This window comes from Otolemur garnettii, unplaced genomic scaffold, assembly GCF_000181295.1.
Source record: "Otolemur garnettii isolate 467f Iridium unplaced genomic scaffold, OtoGar3 scaffold00068, whole genome shotgun sequence".
Lineage (NCBI taxonomy): Eukaryota > Metazoa > Chordata > Mammalia > Primates > Galagidae > Otolemur > Otolemur garnettii.
The window spans coordinates 4,874,022-4,890,912 of NW_003852463.1; the positions used below are offsets into that span (position 1 = coordinate 4,874,022).

The following is a 16,891-nucleotide window of genomic DNA, read 5'->3' on the forward strand; positions in this document are numbered from 1 at the left end:
AGCTCACAGCAACCTTCAACTCCTGGGCTTAGGCAATTCTCTTGCCTCAGCCTCCCGAGTAGCTGGGACCACAGGTACCCGCCACAATGCCTGGCAATTTTTTGTTGCAGTTTAGCCAGCGCTGGGTTTGAACCCACTACCCTTGGTACACAGGGCCAGCGCCCTACTCACTGAGCCACAGGCGCTGTCCAGCTATTTATTTTTTATTGCAGTTGTCATAGTTGTTTAGCTGGCCTGGGCCAGATTCGAACCTGCCAGCCGTGGTGCATGTGGCTGGCGCTATAACCACTATGCTACAAGCGCCGATTGTTACTGATCATCCTAACTTTTGGTCAAAATATCAGATAGAGTTGGAAGATTTTTAGAGCTACTTTTCTATTTCTGTGGGAAAATTTGGAAAAAGAAAATACTATCTCTAAGAAGGGTGTGTTGTTAAAGCTAAAACTAGTCTCTTTCCTAATTGTTTTGTGTGATTTCACCAAAGAATTTGTTCAGGGATTTGTTTGGGGAGCTGTTCCCTAGAGACCAAGCCCCCTCTGTGTCTTTTCTGGGAGGAGCCCCTCACACACACACAAAAGACACTAGCAAATTTCCCTGGCTTCTTTTTTGTCACTCCTCGGAGCTGCCCTTTATTTTTATTTATTTTTATTTTTTTGAAACAGTCTCACTTTGTCACCCTTGGTAGAGTGATGTAGCATCACAGCTCACAGCGACCTCAAACTCTTGGGCTTAAGCTATTTTCTTGCCTCAGCTTCCCAAATATTTGGGACTACAGGTGCCCACCACAATGCCTGGTTATATTTTTTAGAGACAAGGTCTCACTCTGGCTCAGGCTGGTCTTAAACTCATGAGCTCAGACAGTCCACCTGCCTCAGCCTCCCAGAGTGCTACGATTACAGGCATGAGCAGCTGCACCAGCCCTGGAGTTGCCCTTTAGATGCCTGAGAGATTTTTCCCAAAGATCTTGTGGGTACCAGGCACCATCCTATCTTCCAGCATCCCTTAGCCCTAGAGTGTGACTAGGTATAGCAGGGCTGTCTGTGGTCTTTGCCTTAGAGGGGGAGAGGCAAGGAGAGGAGAAAAGAGATGTGGTATAGAAAAGAGATGTGGTATAGTTTCTGTGAGGCATGTGTGAGGGGTGTTCAGTGTCAGGGATACATTCTTCCTGGTGCCTGCCCTTCACCTCACCATAGGACCAGGCAGAGAGGCCTGTCCCTGAGCAGCCTGTTCTCAGGATCTGCTCCTACTTTCATAAACTTGGGTGCACACCAGGGTGGGGAATGGGGAGGTCTAGAACATACCAGTTCAGACCATTGTGTCTTACTCTGGGGCAGAGTGGGCAAGGACCCCATCCCCCAGAATTTGAGGTGGTCATAGGGTTCCTCAAAAGCATCTAGCAGACTGCCCTTTTTATTTCTGGGGAATCAGAGCCTTTTTATAATATTTAAGGAGGATTTCTCCCTGCTGCCCAGTTTGGAATGGAATCTTCTGGGGCTGTCTGATCTGTAGACCTATGGCTTCCTTCTACCTACTACTGCCCATGGGAGCTTTCTTTAGGACTCTCATCCCCTGAAAACTAGGTTCATTGTCGTGATGCTCTGGATTATGTAACATAGAAGTATAATTTTTATAACATGTAGAAAGCTTTATTACATTCCTCTAATTTTACTTGTAAGGCCCTTTGCAGCAGGCACACTAGGGGTAATTCTTCTACTTCAGCAGATGAGAAACTGAATTCTGACAGTAGTGTACTTAGCCCAAAGGCCATACTCTGAGTTGGGTGTAAAATCAGGACTAAAACTTGGGGTTCCCAACTCCCAGGGTCCTTTAGAAGGTGAAAAGTCCAGCTTTATGTTATTCCCCCCAGACTGATTGATTCTTCATTCCTTCAACAGGACTAGTGGTGGTGAATCATTACCTAGCGTTTCAGTTTTTTGCGGAAGAATATTATCCTTTCTCAGAGGTAAGAAGTATCCAGCATATTCAGTTATTAACAGGGTTGGGAGGGTGCTTGTAGCTCAGTGGTTAGGGTGCTGACCACATGCTCCAGGGCTGATGAGTTTGAACCCAGCCCAGGGCCTGCTAAACAACAACAACAAGTTAGCCGGGCATTGTGCCAGGCGCCTATAGTCCCAGCTACTGGGGAGGCTGAGGCAAGAGAATCACTTGAGCCCAAGAGTTTGAGGTTGCTGTGAGCTATGACATCACGGTACTCTACTGAGGGTGACAAAGTAAGATTCTGTCTCTAAAAAAATAAAAAACAAAAAAACAGGGCTGGGGGAATAGAGGGGACCTGCCTGATTTGCTTTGTAAATTTAGTTATAATTTGAAATTGAGTCTACTCAGGGATTACATATATATATATATATATATTTTTTTTTTTTTTTGGCTGGGGGCTGGGTTTGAACCCACCACCTCTGGTATATGGGGCTGGCACTCTACCCCTTTGAGCCACAGGTGCCACCCCAGGGATTACATATTTGAAAAAAAAATATCCATCATATAGATGATTTTAGAAAGCAGTGTATATGAGGAACAGTAGGTATCCTTTTGGCTAAGGTGGGGAGGACCCTGCTCTTCCCTGGTGAGTCTTTTGGGTTTCTGGAGGGAGTCATCCTGAGGCTAGGAAGGGGCACTGGAGTTGTCTGGGGCAGACCTCCCAGGGCAGGGGGATGTACTCCTGAGCCCCCAGCTTTTTGCAGTGGCCTGCCAAGATTTTTTCCTCCCAGGGTTTCTCCACACCCTGCTCTTTCAGTTTGAACCCCTGGGAAGAACAAAGTCACTTTTGAGAAGTACAGATCAGTAATAGCGTAGCCCTCATCATCTGCCTTTTCAGTTCAGAGGAATTGCTTTTCTTAGTGACCAACATTTGGGGACAGTAGCCACCTTCAGTCATCTTCAGCCTCCACCTTTCACTACTGAAGTATCTTCATGTCTGAGGATGTCCTGTCCCTGTTTCCCAGGCCCTGACACCCTCAGAGATCAGGTGTGGTGTCTTTTGTGCACTGTTGGCCCTGTTCACAACACAGCGGCCATGCTCAGCCCACTCTTGGCACCTCCAGGAGCACCCTCTTCTCAGTCTCTCTTGTTGCCAGGTCCTGGCCTATTTCACTTTCTGCCTGTGGATAATCCCATTTGCATTCTTTGTGTCACTTTCGGCCGGGGAGAATGTCCTGCCGTCTACCATGCAGCCAGGAGGTGAGAAGGGGGTTGTAAGCGGCCAGGGTGGGAGGATGTCAGCAAGTCCTGAGTTGGCCGGGAGAACCAGAGCCCAGTCTGTGATGGAGATGCTGTGGCTCTGGGATGGGTGTGTTGACATTCACACACACCCCCCATCTCCCTTTCCCTCTCTCATATCTTGCCTATGTCTCCACAGATGATGTTGTCTCCAATTACTTCACCAAAGGCAAGCGGGGCAAACGCTTAGGGATCCTGGTTGTCTTCTCCTTCATCAAAGAGGCCATTCTACCCAGTCGTCAGAAGATATACTGACCCCCTTGGGGAGGGGATATGGGGGCAAGATCAGGAGAGTCATGCCCCTGGGCCTCTGTGCTAGGTGGGGGCTGAGATCTGGGAAGGCATCTTCTGCCAGACCTGGCTTTCCTTCCCTCAACTCTGAAGCCCCTTCCCCACCTTCCTCAGAGGGCTCAGTGTGGCTCAGATCTGATGCTGCTAGAGGCAGTAACCTCAGAGGGCACCAGGGAGGGTGGCAGAGCCTGCTTAGCCAGGAAGCTACAGTCCCCCGGGCCTCCCCTCCCTCTTCCAAGGTGGGTCAGGTGGTTCTGTGTCAGCTAGGGCAGGCAGGGCAGGGTCTATGAAGCTGGAGAGCAGAGGGTAACAAGTTCTTTGGGCAGGCGGCTGTGGGGAGGGGCCATGGCTTGGCATGTCCAAGAGAAATAGTTTTTGCTGTTGAACTGTGATTTCTGTCCAAGTGCTGATTCCCATTTGAATAAAGATTCTAGGTGGCACTGTTTGCCTTAATACCCTGACAGTTCATCTTCCTTTCTTCCTGTCTACCTTCTGCCCTGGACTGGACTAGCTTTTCTGCTCCAGGGACTCCCTTTTTGGATTTGGGTCTTATCCTTTTGAAGGGACTGTTCTTGTGGCCCTTCGTGGGAAGAGGGCAGAGGTGAGGTGCTGATCTGGTAAGGGAGTAGGGAGTGAGGTTAAAAGCAGCCTTTTTTATGTTATGCACCTCCCTTTTCTTCCATCTCTTCTTTCCCTAAGGCTCTGTGACTATCAAGCTGCGGGTAGGAGAGGGAACAGTTTAGGACTGTGTTAGATTTTCAGAACATCTATGATATCCTATTTATAAATCCTCCTCTGGGGAAAAGGCATGGTTTCTGGCTGGATACTGTCTCAAGCTAAGGAGAAATGAAATAAAAACTGGCTTGCCGCCAGCCTGGGCTCCAGCCTATTTTTTAAGAAATGGGGCTGATGAAAGAAAGTGTCTGCCATTCTAAAAGCAAGGTCTGGCCCTCTTTTCTGTGCACTTTTGGCTCCTGGGGAGATGATCTCTGCCTTCTAAGAAGGCAGGTTAGGTCTCAGGCACAGACCATTTGTTGACCTTGCACTCCAACTACAGTGCCTTGCAAGTGCTCAACAGTACCTACTGGAATGAAGTCCCCATGAGAGCCTTCAATGGCCATGTTCTATACCTCAAAGTGAGGCTGGCAGGTGCAGAGACAAACCGCATACATGTAGTACTATGAAGCCACTGGGAAGACCCCTGTGCTTGAAAATCCTCAAATCTTCCCTTCATGCCTGAAATCCCACCATAGCTGTTTATTTCTTTGGCTTTACCACTTCTGCTCTCTTAAAAATGCTAGCTTTCCCCTTTCCCTGGGCTGAGCAGCATGTGTTGGTCTTCTCTTGATGCAAATGAGGTTGCAAGGCCCTTTTCTCTTTTGAAGACCAGGACGGCAAGGCAGAGGACGTTGAAGGCTAGTGTCATCCTCTGGATAGGCTGACAGCTGCATGTACTCTCTCCTGTTGTCCATGCTTTGTTCCTCAGCCTGATAATGTGGCTTTACCACCTCCATTAATTCTGCTGCCATCGCTCTCCCAGGGGTTGCCAGTGGCCATGTGCTAAATCCAGCAGATGGTTTTCATATCTTACTGGATCTGGGCAGCATGTGACATGGGTGATCACCTCCTGCTTCTTGAATCTCACTTTCCTGGCACTTCTGTGGCTGGTTGTCCTCCTACCTCTCTGGCTGTTCCTTTCAGCCTCCTATGCAGGCTTCTCCATTCACCCCATGCACAATGGGGTGTCTCAGGGTTCTGTCATGGGCTCCTTGGGGAAGCCCATCCATGCCAATGGCTTCAAGGACTCTATTAAGGAATTGAGAGTTGATCTCCAGCCCCAGCATCCTTCGTACTTATCCAAACCACAGTTCTGCTGCCTTCTGAGTGTACAGACAACTCAAGTTGGCCCAGGTGGCACTTGCTGTCATTTGCAACCTTGCCTCTTTTGGATACCTGCCTTGGCCCTAAGATTACTCCAGAGCCAGACAGGAAACCTGCTTTCTAGTCCTGTTTTCTCTTTTTGTCCCCCACATTCAATCTATAAAAACTATCAAGTCTATCTTCTTTAACCTCTGTCAATTTGTGCCACTCCTGCTGTCATCAGCTTTTACTTGGATTATAGCCTCTGCTTCTCTATTCTACAGCTAGAGTTGTCTTTCTAAGATGCATAGTTGATCAAGTCCAAACCCTGGTTTTAAACCTTCCATGCCTCCCTACTTCCCTCAGGATAAGGTCCAGACCCCTTGGCATGGCTTGTGAGAATCATGGTGTCCTGATTCCTGCTTGCCTCTCTGGTCTCATCATTTGCCTTCTTGTACTGTGGGTCTCAGCCTCCTGTAACCAGAGATGCCATGGCTCTCCTTTGCCACTTTGAGTCCCCTTTCTTCTGCTTTGCTACTTTGTCAAGTCTCAACTTAGATTTTGCTACTTCTAAGGAGCTTTAAGTGTCTCCTCCCCACTCCCAACCCCACCCCAACACACCACACAGATCATAATGGGCTTACTTGCCTGCTTTATGGTCTGTCTCTCCGCTAGACTGTAAGCTCCTTGAGGGCAAGAACTATCCTTGAATTTTTGTATTAACAGTGCCTGGCATGGTGCCTGGCATCTATAAAGCACTCAATAAATGTTTGATGAATGAATTGTAGTGATGTTTACAAAGGATGGGGAGAGGGGCGAGCAGGGAAGTCATCAGCCAGTTCTCCTCTACCATCTGAATCATAGTCTAGTCCCCTCAACCCTTCAGGGACTACAGAAGTGCAAGTGCTTTCATAGTCTCTTATTGAAGCCACAGATCCTCCCTCCCCCAGATATGCTGCCTATGCCTCCCTGAGCTGTAGAAACATTAGTGCCAGCTGAGAATAGGGCCCATAGTATCAGGGAAGCTCATACCAGGGTGACACATTAGCTGTCCTCTACCCCATTCTGGATCTGGAGATGAAGAGTGGGGCTCAGAACCTGCAGCAGGAAGGACTTAACATGAACAAAGGACCATATGTCCCAGTGGTCCCTGCATCCTAAAAGACTTGTCTCTGGTAGGCTGGCTGGGAGCACTAGGGGATGCCAGAGTGTCACTTTTATAATGCTAAGACCCAAGAAACTAACTGACTCCCATTCTGGACCTAACTTGGATTTTCTGGGAGGCTCAGGAGATTTTTTGGCACAAAGAAGGAGGCCTGGAGTTTGGGCTTTGATTACGGCATTGGAGAGCAAGGAAATCCAGTCCTTGAGTATGGGAATGGGAAACCCATAGGACTCCCCTTTCCTTCCTCCTCACCCACAATGTGAATCACCACACCTCAGACTTCACTGGGCTGCCTCAGGTAGAGAGGCTATCAGAATAACTTTATGGATTTGTTTTAGGGTTGGGCAAGGCGGGGAGCCCTTGATGAGCTTGCAGAGCTGCTAGGAAGGCTCCATCAAATGTCTCACGCAGGTTCATGGCCATAGTGTCTGTCCAGAAGGTATCATCACCCAAGTACCGTTTCTGGGGCACATCACTTATGCTGATGGAGTAAAGGCCCTGGGGCACCTTCATCCTGTACGGACATGTACTTGGGTACAATGTGCGGACTATCACCTCAAAAGGCAGCTGGGGCACAGGTGTTACCCAGTGGCTATCCACTGTGTGCAGCCATGCACCACCATGCTGGTCTGGTGTCACCTCCAGGAAGCCACTGAAGTCATGCTCCAGGCTGGGGTCTGGATGTACACCCAAGCGGATGTCCTGTGGGAAGCTGATCTGGGTGCTGGGCTGTGTAGCAGGGTTGGTGCTAACATTCCATATTGTGGGCCGCCTGACTGAGAGTTGGAAGCTGATCTGTGGCTTCTTGGGCTTCTCCGTGGGCGGTGGTGGTATGCGCTGCAGGCGTGCCTCCACAGAAGGGTGGAAACTCTTGGAAAGCTGTTTCGTCTTGGAGAGGGTGATGGCACGGGCTTGCTTGGGGCCGGGAGAGTGACTTTGGTGTGTCAGCTTGCCTTGGAGCCACTTCTTGAAATCATCTTTTCTCAGAATTTTTTGCTTTTTCTGCAACAACAAAGGACACTACACAGTCATGGAGGGCCTTTTGCCCTCTGCTTCTGTGGTTATAGCCCTTGGAAACTTCAGGGCTGAATGGGGAGAGATTGCCCTTGTCCCAGGAAAACTTTGAATGTGTTGAGAGAAACACCTGCCTAATAGGAGCATTTGTTGTGATTGAAAGAGATGACTTTTGCCATAAAGGAGCTCCTAGGCTGAAGGGGAGACCTTCAATCTGATGGAGGAGACGTAGCATGTACCCTAGGTGAATCTCCATTTTGAGGAGTGAGACAGTCTGCACCCTAGGAAAAACCTCAGTTCTTGAAAGGAAAGATGCTCCCTCCCCACAAGGGAATTCCCAGTCTGATAGGGAAGACACACAGTAAAAGAGTTTGTTTGATGGGGAAAAGGCAAATGATGGCCAGGTGAGGCGGCTCATGCCCATAATCCCAGCAGTTTGGGAGGTTGAGGCAGGAGGATCACTTGAGGCCAGGATCAATTAGAAGCCAGCTTGGGCAAACAGCAAGACCTCTATTTATACAAAAAAAAGAAAAAAAATTAGCCAGGTATGGTGGTGCATGCTTGTAGTTCCAGCTACTTGGGAGGCTGAGGCAAGAGGATTGATTGAACCCAGGAGTTTGAGGCTACACTGAGCTATGATCATGCCACTGAACTCCAGCCCGGATACAAAGCAAGACCCTGTCTCAAAAGATGGCAAATGAAAAATGCAGACTACATCCTTGACTCTGAAAAAAGAGAGCAGAAAGGTCTGGAAGGCCTGAGATTGAGAAGAGCTAATCTAAGCAGACATCTTAGAAGTGGTGAATCTTGAGAAATAATGTAGGGGAGAATATGGTTGACTGGCTCTAGGCTGGATGGCTACAACTGGATCTAGATCTGTCCTTGCTGCCAGGAGTTGAACCTTCCATATGTTGTCACAAAATCCCTCTACTCCTGATGTTTCAGTGTCTCACTCCCAGACTGTTGCTAAGCAATCAGGTGCTTTGGAGATTGACCCAGCTCCCAGAGTAGGCTCTGATTAGGCTAAGCCAATCATAGTAATTCCATCAGCCTTGCCCCAGACCTAAGTCAGTCAGCATATGGCTTCCCTTTAGTTACAGCCATTGGAACAAGAGTGGACACTTGATCCAATTGAGGCCATAAAAGATGAGGGGAGATCTGTAAGGGGCTTTTGGAAAAGGTTATATCCACAGGAAACAGATGGGCCTTGCCTCTTCTGGACAGGTGTGTGACTGTAAGGTTGGTGATACCAACAACAGAGGAAGGGCTGAGAAAACTGGAGGGAAATGCAGCTGAAATAGCTTCTCACTTCAGGATTCACTTAAGAGTCCCAGCATCATCTTTCTGGGTCTCCTGTTATTTGCATCACGTGTAATTTACACCTACTTAAAATCTCCTTTCTTCCTCAATCAAGGTCCTTCGTTGATCTGGTCCCCTGCCAAATCTCTAGCTTGTCAACCTCCATCTCACATGTGATCTCCAGCTATATTGAATTGGTTCTGTGCATATACCGTGTTCCCATGTGCCACTGTGCCTTTCCATACAGCTATTCCCTACACTTGGTCAGCCCTTCCCTGCTTCTTCATCTGGCCAACTGCTGGGCCATCTTTTTTATTTATTTTATTTTTTTGTAGAGATGGAGTCTTGTTGCCCAAGTTGCCCAGGCTAGTCTTGAACTCCTAGCCTCAAGAGAGCCTCCTGCTTCAGTCTTCCAAAGTGCTAGGGTTACAGGCATGTGCTACCATGTCCAGCCTCTTGCTGCCCATCTTTAGTGACTCCTTTTCAGCATCATGCCTTTTGCCACCCTGTTGGGCCCTCTCCTCCCCAGTGGGACTATAATCTGCCTCCTCTACTAGACTGAGCTCCTCAAGTGTGGGAAGCACAACTTTGGAGCCTCGGGGCCTGGCAGGTGCCTAGCACAGAGTGAGTATTCAATGTCTGTTGGAAGGAAGGAGTTTGAGTCCCAAATACAAGGCAGGGCCTTTCTCTCATTAGAGATTCTTATCCTGAAGTGCAGTGTACTAGGAGGGGCTCAAAAAAACTTGCAAATTGAAGCTGTAATTTGCTTTCTGATACAGGACAAGACTTTTGACCTAAAGAAGTGGCTTATAAGAGTGGAATTTCAGTTAAGTCTTGGGGAGAGGGAGGCTGTTTCTGGGTGGGAGTGCTTCTAACCACGCTTCTCTCCATATCACTGGGGTGTTGTCCCTGTTCACATGCATGGGTAGTAGCTGAGACCTGATGCCCCTGCCTGGTTCATCCTTACCTGATACTCAATCAGGTAGTTCTTCTCCATGATGAGCAGCTGGTCCTTGAGCCTTTTCAGCTTTCCCATTTCATGAGCAAAGTCACTCTTGTCCCGTTTCCACATGGCATCCTTCAAGAACCTGGTGCCAAGGTGGAGAGGAACACGTCATCCCACAGTGACTGAGCTTCCACCTGGGATGGGAAGAATGGCTACTGCTGATGGCCTGGAGGTGGGTGGTATGGTGAGAGGAGCTGCCAGAGATTAGATGAGCAAAATGACCTGTTCCAACTGCCCAGGGGCTCCCTGGCTAACTGCTTCCTTTGAGATGAAAGAAGAAAGTATCTGATGTCCTGGTCACCACCCTCCTAATGAGGAGCCAGGGGACCCTCACTCCAGTGCTCCAGGAGGGCAATGCTCACTCCAAAACCTGGGCAGGGGACTTCTCACCAGACTCATCTCCCAGCTCTCTGGCTTCCCAGATGCTCCCCTTAAAGGCTCAGCCTTGGATGAGGTCCCATGAGAAAGGGCTGGGTAAGAGGGAGTAGGTGGCAGGCTGAAGGTGGTTCTTGCACTCACCGGGCACAGGCACGGTGGTTCCATATTTTGCAGAAATCGATGGGTTTGAGGCCCAAGTCATCTTGGGCATGGACATCAGCACCACTCTGCACCAGGACCTTCACACAGCCCAGCAGGCCCTCACGGGCTGCCAGGTGCAGCGGCGTGGAGCCATTGCATGTTTGACTGTGGAAGGGTGATGAGGGTGGAAAGGAAGGACAAGGGACCCATCAGACAAGTGCTTTGCCACCAGCCTACTGGGTGACCCTGGCCATGTCCCTTCGCTTGTCTGTACCTCAGTTTCCTTTACTGTAGAGGGAGGGATTGGACTGAATAAACAGTAAAAAGCTGATTATGAGAGGTATGTGGAAGTTAAGAACTGCTGGAAGGTGAACAGGATTGGTTCGGAGACCACTGACCTCATCTACTCTTTTACCAACCAGCCCTCTTGCCCCCTCCCCATGGCCCACAAAGTCTACATATCTCAGGCCCTGTCTCTTCCTCACTCTCACCCTCAGGCCTTGCCCCACTGTTTCCCAGCACATGGCCTTTGCATATGACATTCACTCTGTCTACAACTCTTTTCCCTGGGTCTTTGTATGGCTGGCTAACACAGTGTTCAGGTTGCAATTTAAATGTCACCTCCTAGGCCTGGCACAGTGGCTCATGCCTGTAATCCTAGCACTAAGGGAAGCTGAGGCAAGTGGATTGCTTGAGCTCAGGAGATCAGCCTGAGCAAGAGTGAGACCTCATCTCTACTAAAAATAGAAAAATGGCCAGGCATGATAGTGCATGCCTATAGTCCTAGCTACTTGGGAGCCTGAGATAGGAGGCTAACTTGAGCCCAAGAGTTTGAGGTTGCTGTGAGCTATGATGACACCATGGCAATCTACCCAGGGCAACAGAGTGAGACACTGTCTATAAGTAAATAAATAAATACAAAAATAAATAATCACCTCCTTGGAAGTAATTGCCTCTTCCCAAATAGATGCCTCTTCTGAAATAGATCCCCCTACTTATCACCTGTTTATCCCCTTCATGATCATTCCCCCTGCTCTGGCAGGGTTTTGTTCATTTATTTCTTTGCTAATATATTGTCTAAGCATGTCAGCGTTGCAAGGGCTGGAACAATTTGTGTGTTTTCTGCTGTGTTCTCCAGCTCTGTTATAGTGCTTAGCACATACTGCATGCTTAGTAGATATTTTGAAAAATGCACTTTGTCAGTGATCACAGCAGTGTCATGTGATAGGCAGTGTTGTCCTACCAAATTTCACTTGAAGGTATTGAAGTAGTGGTTCCCACACTTAACTGCAAATTAGAAACACCTAGGGATCTCTTAATGCTTTCCAAAGCCCAGGCCACACTACAGACTGATTAAATCACAACCTTTGGATTAGAACACAGGCAGTTGTATTTTTAAAGTTCCTCAGGAGATTCCTATGTACACATAGGTTTGGGAACCAGAGCACTGAGGCTTAGAGCTGAGTGATAAGCTAAGATCTTGGCTGTTTGCTAGCAAATAGCAAAGCTAGGCTATGAACTGGGTCTATCCTCCCCTAAACCCCAATCTCTTAACCACTATACCATATGGCCTCCATGACTGCTTTATGGGGGACCCAATCCTTGTCACCCTCAACAGCCCCTCTGCCTGGGAGTGGGGTTCCTGCCTGTCCAGGCTCCAAGTCTCCCTCTTGAAGCAGGCTGGACTCACGCGTTGAGGGCTGCCCCTTTCCCAAGCAGGTAGGAAATGCAGGGGAGTGCCATGGTCTTGTTGTCCCTGTGGATGACGAGGTGCAGGGGAGTCTGGCTATTGTTGGTGGGCAGGTCCACAGGAAAATTGTACTCCTCTATCAAAATCTGCAGGCATGCAAGCTTGCCGCGCTGGGCTGCGAAATGGAGGGCAGTGAAGCCCTGTGGAGTCCAGAACCAGACAGAAGGCTGAATGGGATGGAGTCCCTAGGTTCACAGCTTAACCTATATAGCAATTTCTTAGAATTACTCTTCCTCTCAGTCCTGTCTCCCCCACCCCCTCCAACCCCTGGGAATGCTCACACCCTTTTCTCACTCCCAGTGTGTACTCATTGGCTTACCCTTACCTCCCTGCCCCCAAATAGACCTCCCACTGCTGGACGATTAATTTGAACACAGAAAAGCACATTTCTGGGTGCTCCAGAGACAGATCTTCACTAGGTGACCATCTATATGGGGAGCTCTTGGCAGGGTGGGCCAAGTCCTGGTCCCCGGCACTCCAGGACCTTACCTTGTGGTCGGTCCGGATTTCTCTACTATCCCGATCCAGACAGAACCGCAACCATTGGACGTTGCCCACCGCAGCAGCGAACAGCTCGTAGTTCCCGACCACCTTTTGGTCCTGCTCATCGCTAGAGTCGGTGCAGGGATGGGGTGAGCGAGGCAGGAGCAGCGGCGCTGGGGTGCCCGCGGAGGGTGCCCACGTGGAGAGGGAAGTGGCTGCGCACTGCAGCGTTCAGGGAGACCTGGCCTGAGCTGGCTGGTCCACAGGACAATGAGGAAGTGACCATCGTCACTTCCAGGCACCTATCGGGAGGCAAGCCCTGGCCCTTCGGGGCTCAGCATCAGCCCCCGCCCGCTCCAGACCCTGACCTGACAGGGTGGCACTGAGCACAGTTCTCGAGTCGCGGCCGAGCCAACTTCCCTCCCGGCCCACCTGAACGGCTTGTAGTCCACGTTACTCCAAATGTACTTCAAGGAGAACTTCTCCGCCCTGTGTAAGCCACTTGATGCTGCCATGGCAAATGCCCCCCGCCGACAGGTCCTGCCCTGGGAGGACACATCCCAGGTGCCCTGGGAGGGACGGAGCAGAGCCCCTGTCCAGGAGAAGTATTCCATGACTGGCCCCTTCCAGGCCCTCGGGGCTGGGCCGGGTTGCTTCCCTCACTGGAGGAGCAGAGCCCGGGCGCCTCAGGGCTCCTGCTCTCAACCCGCTGGGGCTCAGCTTCCAAGCAACACCCCCATCACCACCACACACACACCCAACTCACGCCCTGGAAACTCAGCATCAAGCCACAAAGACACTTAGCTTTTGTTTCCGATTATAAATTAATAAATAGAAAACAGAAAAAGCACAATGTAGAAATTAAAAATCATCATCCCACTACCCACACAAATCACGGACTGTGGAGATATATAGGTACAGATATGTATACATGGTGGTATACATATCACGTCCACATACATAATTTGTATCTATTTAGCGTTACATTATGAGCTAGGTCTCCTTGTCATCCCACATACTAAATGTGCATTGTGACGCATGTAGCCCAACATCATAAGGGATGAACAGTCATTTCACATGTACTGCAGAAAACAAAATGGCTCAACCTGGTGGTGTTCTTAGGATGGATTCCCGGAAGTAGAATTGCTAAATGAAAGGAAATGATATTTTTCAGCTGTTAAAATTTGATTCCAAACTGCCATCTATAAAGATATTTTATATTCACTTACACTTCCACGTTCAGTGAAGTGAGCACATTGCACATCAGCAGTGTGGCCTTGGGCAGGTCACTTGACCTCTGTCTTTCTGCATCAGCAAAACGAGGAATAATACAACTTGCGAGGAATAATACAACTTGCGTCACAAAGGGTGAAGGAATGCAGCAGTGAGGACTATGCTAGCAGAGAACAACCTGCAAATTTGCTATCACTAAAACAGGAATTATACAAACCGCTGATAGCACTAGATATTGTGATTTAAAATAAGTGTTTGCTAATTTGGTGATGGAAATGGCATTCTGATGTGCCTCTTTGACTACTAGCAGGAGAATATAGGAACTGAGCAGAGGCCTGAGCAGGAGAGGACACAACACTTGAAAGACTCCTTGGCCAGAGCCAGGCATCTGGGCAGACAGGACCTGGTAAACAACAGAAGTTAGACCATGAGAAGGACAGACAGCAGAAAATGCCCAAAGAAAGATTTGATTTCTTCTTTGAAAGGGTATGATAAAGGTAATGCCCAGGGTAACTGCATCTACAGTTCCAGGCAAGGAAGCTGCAAGGCTGAGTGGGGGGAGGCATGTCTGGGAGAACTGGGGGGAAGACCTAGAGGTACTTCTACACTCCAGGGCCAGTGCCCAAGGTCAGCTTCTCTCCCTGTTCCCTAAAGTACCTCAAGGGTCCTTTTCAGGGCCCTTTTGAAGCTTAAGCTAGTTTGGATTGAGTTTCTGTCACACTCAACTGAAGCCTGATTAGTACAAATTTCCTGAGGTTAAATTCTCTGCTAGGTAAATTAATTAGGAACAGTGGGATGGGCCCTGAAAGGAGCCATGTGGGCTAGGGCACTATGAAGCCCTAAGGGACATTGAAATCTGTTCCTGCAGTGTCCTCCAGAAGGAGAGGAAGTTTACACCAGGGGAATGGCCAGGCAAATGAAACTAAATTATGCTTACTAAATTATGTCAGTCATATCACTTACATCAGATTTCCAAGTTGTGTTTCCATTTTCCTATTTGTTTTCCCTGGTGCTCTCAGTGAATATGCTGAATGTGAATGAGTCCCTTTTTTTTTTATACTTTCAGAGGAATTCCAAAGGATCAGTGGAGCCCACCCTGAGCTTGTTGTTGCAATTTGATCAGGGCTGGGTTTGAACCCACCACCCTCGGTATATGGGGCTGGCACTAAGGCACCCTCCCACTGTGAGCTTGTGTCTTCTCTCCTCCACTGGATGTCTCACAGATGGCAGTTACAACAGGCTTTCAGGCCTAGGAGGTTATTTACTCAGACTGATATCTGCATATCATGCTCAATCCAAATGGTCCCAGAATGAAGCCAAAATATAATTCCAAAGTCTCTTGGACTTCTTAGATCTAAAATAAGTTTGTTTTGAATACCTATGCCTGACTTTCTCTTCTGGAATGGTACAATGAGGAGTTCTTTGGACCTACTCCCCAGGAAACAATCATAACTGGTGAAAACTATTTTAAAAACCAACTATGTAAATTCTCTAGGAATTGTCCCAAAGGCATAAATCAAATGAAGAAACATTTATTTAAGAAAATTAGGCCAGGCACTGTGACTCACGCCTGTAATCCTAGCACTCTGGGAGGCCAAGGCGGGTAGATTGCCTCTGCTTGCAGGTTCATGACCAGCCTGAGTGAGAGCAAGACCTCATCTGTAAAAATAGCCAGGCGTTGTAGCGGTGCCTGTAGTCCTAGCTACTTGGGAGGCTGAGACATGAGAATCTCTTGAGCCCAAGAGGTTTGAGGTTGCTGTGAGCTATGACTCCACATCACTTTACCAAGGGCAAAAAAGTGAGACTCTGTCTAAATAAATAAATAATAATAATAAAAGAAAAGGAAATGAAACGGATCCAGATTTGAAAGGAATAAGTGAAGCTATCTCGGTAGATGCTATGATCGTGTATACTGAAAATCCTAAGGAATCCATTAAAGCCCATTAGAGCTAATAAATAAGTCCAGTCGAGTTACAGAATACAAGATCAATACACAAAAATCAATTGTATTTCTATACACTAGCAATGAGCAATCTGAAAATTAGATTATGAAAACAATTTTACAGTGGCATCATAAAGAATAAAATACTTAGATATAAATTTAAGGGAAACAAAACTTATTCCCTGAAAACTACAAAATCTAGTTGAAAGAAATGTAAAAAAGGCCTAAGTAAATAGAAAGATATTCCATGTTCATGAATCAGAAGACTTAATATTGGTAAGATGGCAATACTCCCCAAATCAATCTTGAGACCAGCCTGGGCAACATAGTGAGATCCTGTCTCAACAAAACAAAAGAGGGGAAAGATTTAATATAATTCTTATCATAATTCAAGCTGGTTTATTTGTGAAAATAGACAAGTGGATCTCAAAATTCTTATGAAAATTCAAGGGACCCAGAATAGTAAAAACTGCCCTGAAAAAGTGGGAGCCCACCCACTTAATCAAAACTTGCTTACAAAGCTACAGTGACTAAAAAAGTGTGGTACTGGCATAAGGATAGACAAATAGATCAATGGAATAGATTGAGTCCAGAAATAACCTCTCACATTAATGGTCAACTAATTTTTGCTAGGACAATTCAATGGAAGAATAGTCTTTTTAACAAACAGGTCAACTGAATATCCACATGCAAAAATAAAGTTGGACTCTCAGCTCACACAACATACAAAAATTAAATCAAAGTGGATGAAAGATTTAAATATAACAGCTAAAACTGTAGAACTCTTAGAAGAGAACATAAGCCTGAGCAAGAGTGAGACCCTGTCTCTAAAAACAGCCAGGCATTGTGGTGGGTGCCTGTCAGGAGGCTAAGGCAAAAGGATCACTTGAGCCCAGGAATTTGAGGTTGCTGTGCACTATGATGTCACAGCACTTTACTGAGGGCGACAAAGTGAAACACTGTCTCAAAAAAGAAAAAAGGGTGGAGGGAGGGGGGAGAGGGTGGAGGGAGAGGGATTCGAGGGTTCACTTCTGTGGTTCATCTTGCAAGGGTACAAGTGAATCTTTCTATGAGTAGAATATGAATGTTTTG

General features: G+C 47.8%; 2 protein-coding genes across 2 annotated transcripts in view; one reads left to right on the forward strand and one right to left on the reverse strand.

Annotated features, from left to right (window-relative positions):
* The window catches only part of TEX261 (testis expressed 261), a 10,016-nt gene extending 3,846 nt beyond the window's left edge, over positions 1-6,170 (forward strand). The window contains exons 4-6 of the mRNA XM_003793430.3: positions 1,896-1,963; positions 3,096-3,198; positions 3,377-6,170. Coding sequence (XP_003793478.1) covers positions 1,896-1,963; positions 3,096-3,198; positions 3,377-3,492 — 287 coding nt within the window. The 3' untranslated portion in view covers positions 3,493-6,170. The remainder of the gene's footprint in view (positions 1-1,895; positions 1,964-3,095; positions 3,199-3,376) is intronic.
* A 704-nt stretch (positions 6,171-6,874) lies between these two features.
* ANKRD53 (ankyrin repeat domain 53) lies at positions 6,875-13,139 on the reverse strand. Its single transcript, XM_003793474.1, has 6 exons — positions 12,993-13,139; positions 12,631-12,846; positions 12,082-12,281; positions 10,392-10,556; positions 9,834-9,954; positions 6,875-7,555 (listed from the first exon to the last, which is right to left on the reverse strand). Exons 1-6 carry the CDS (start codon positions 13,137-13,139, stop codon positions 6,875-6,877), a joined length of 1,530 nt encoding a protein of 509 aa, XP_003793522.1.
* Between the last annotated feature and the right edge of the window lie 3,752 nt (positions 13,140-16,891).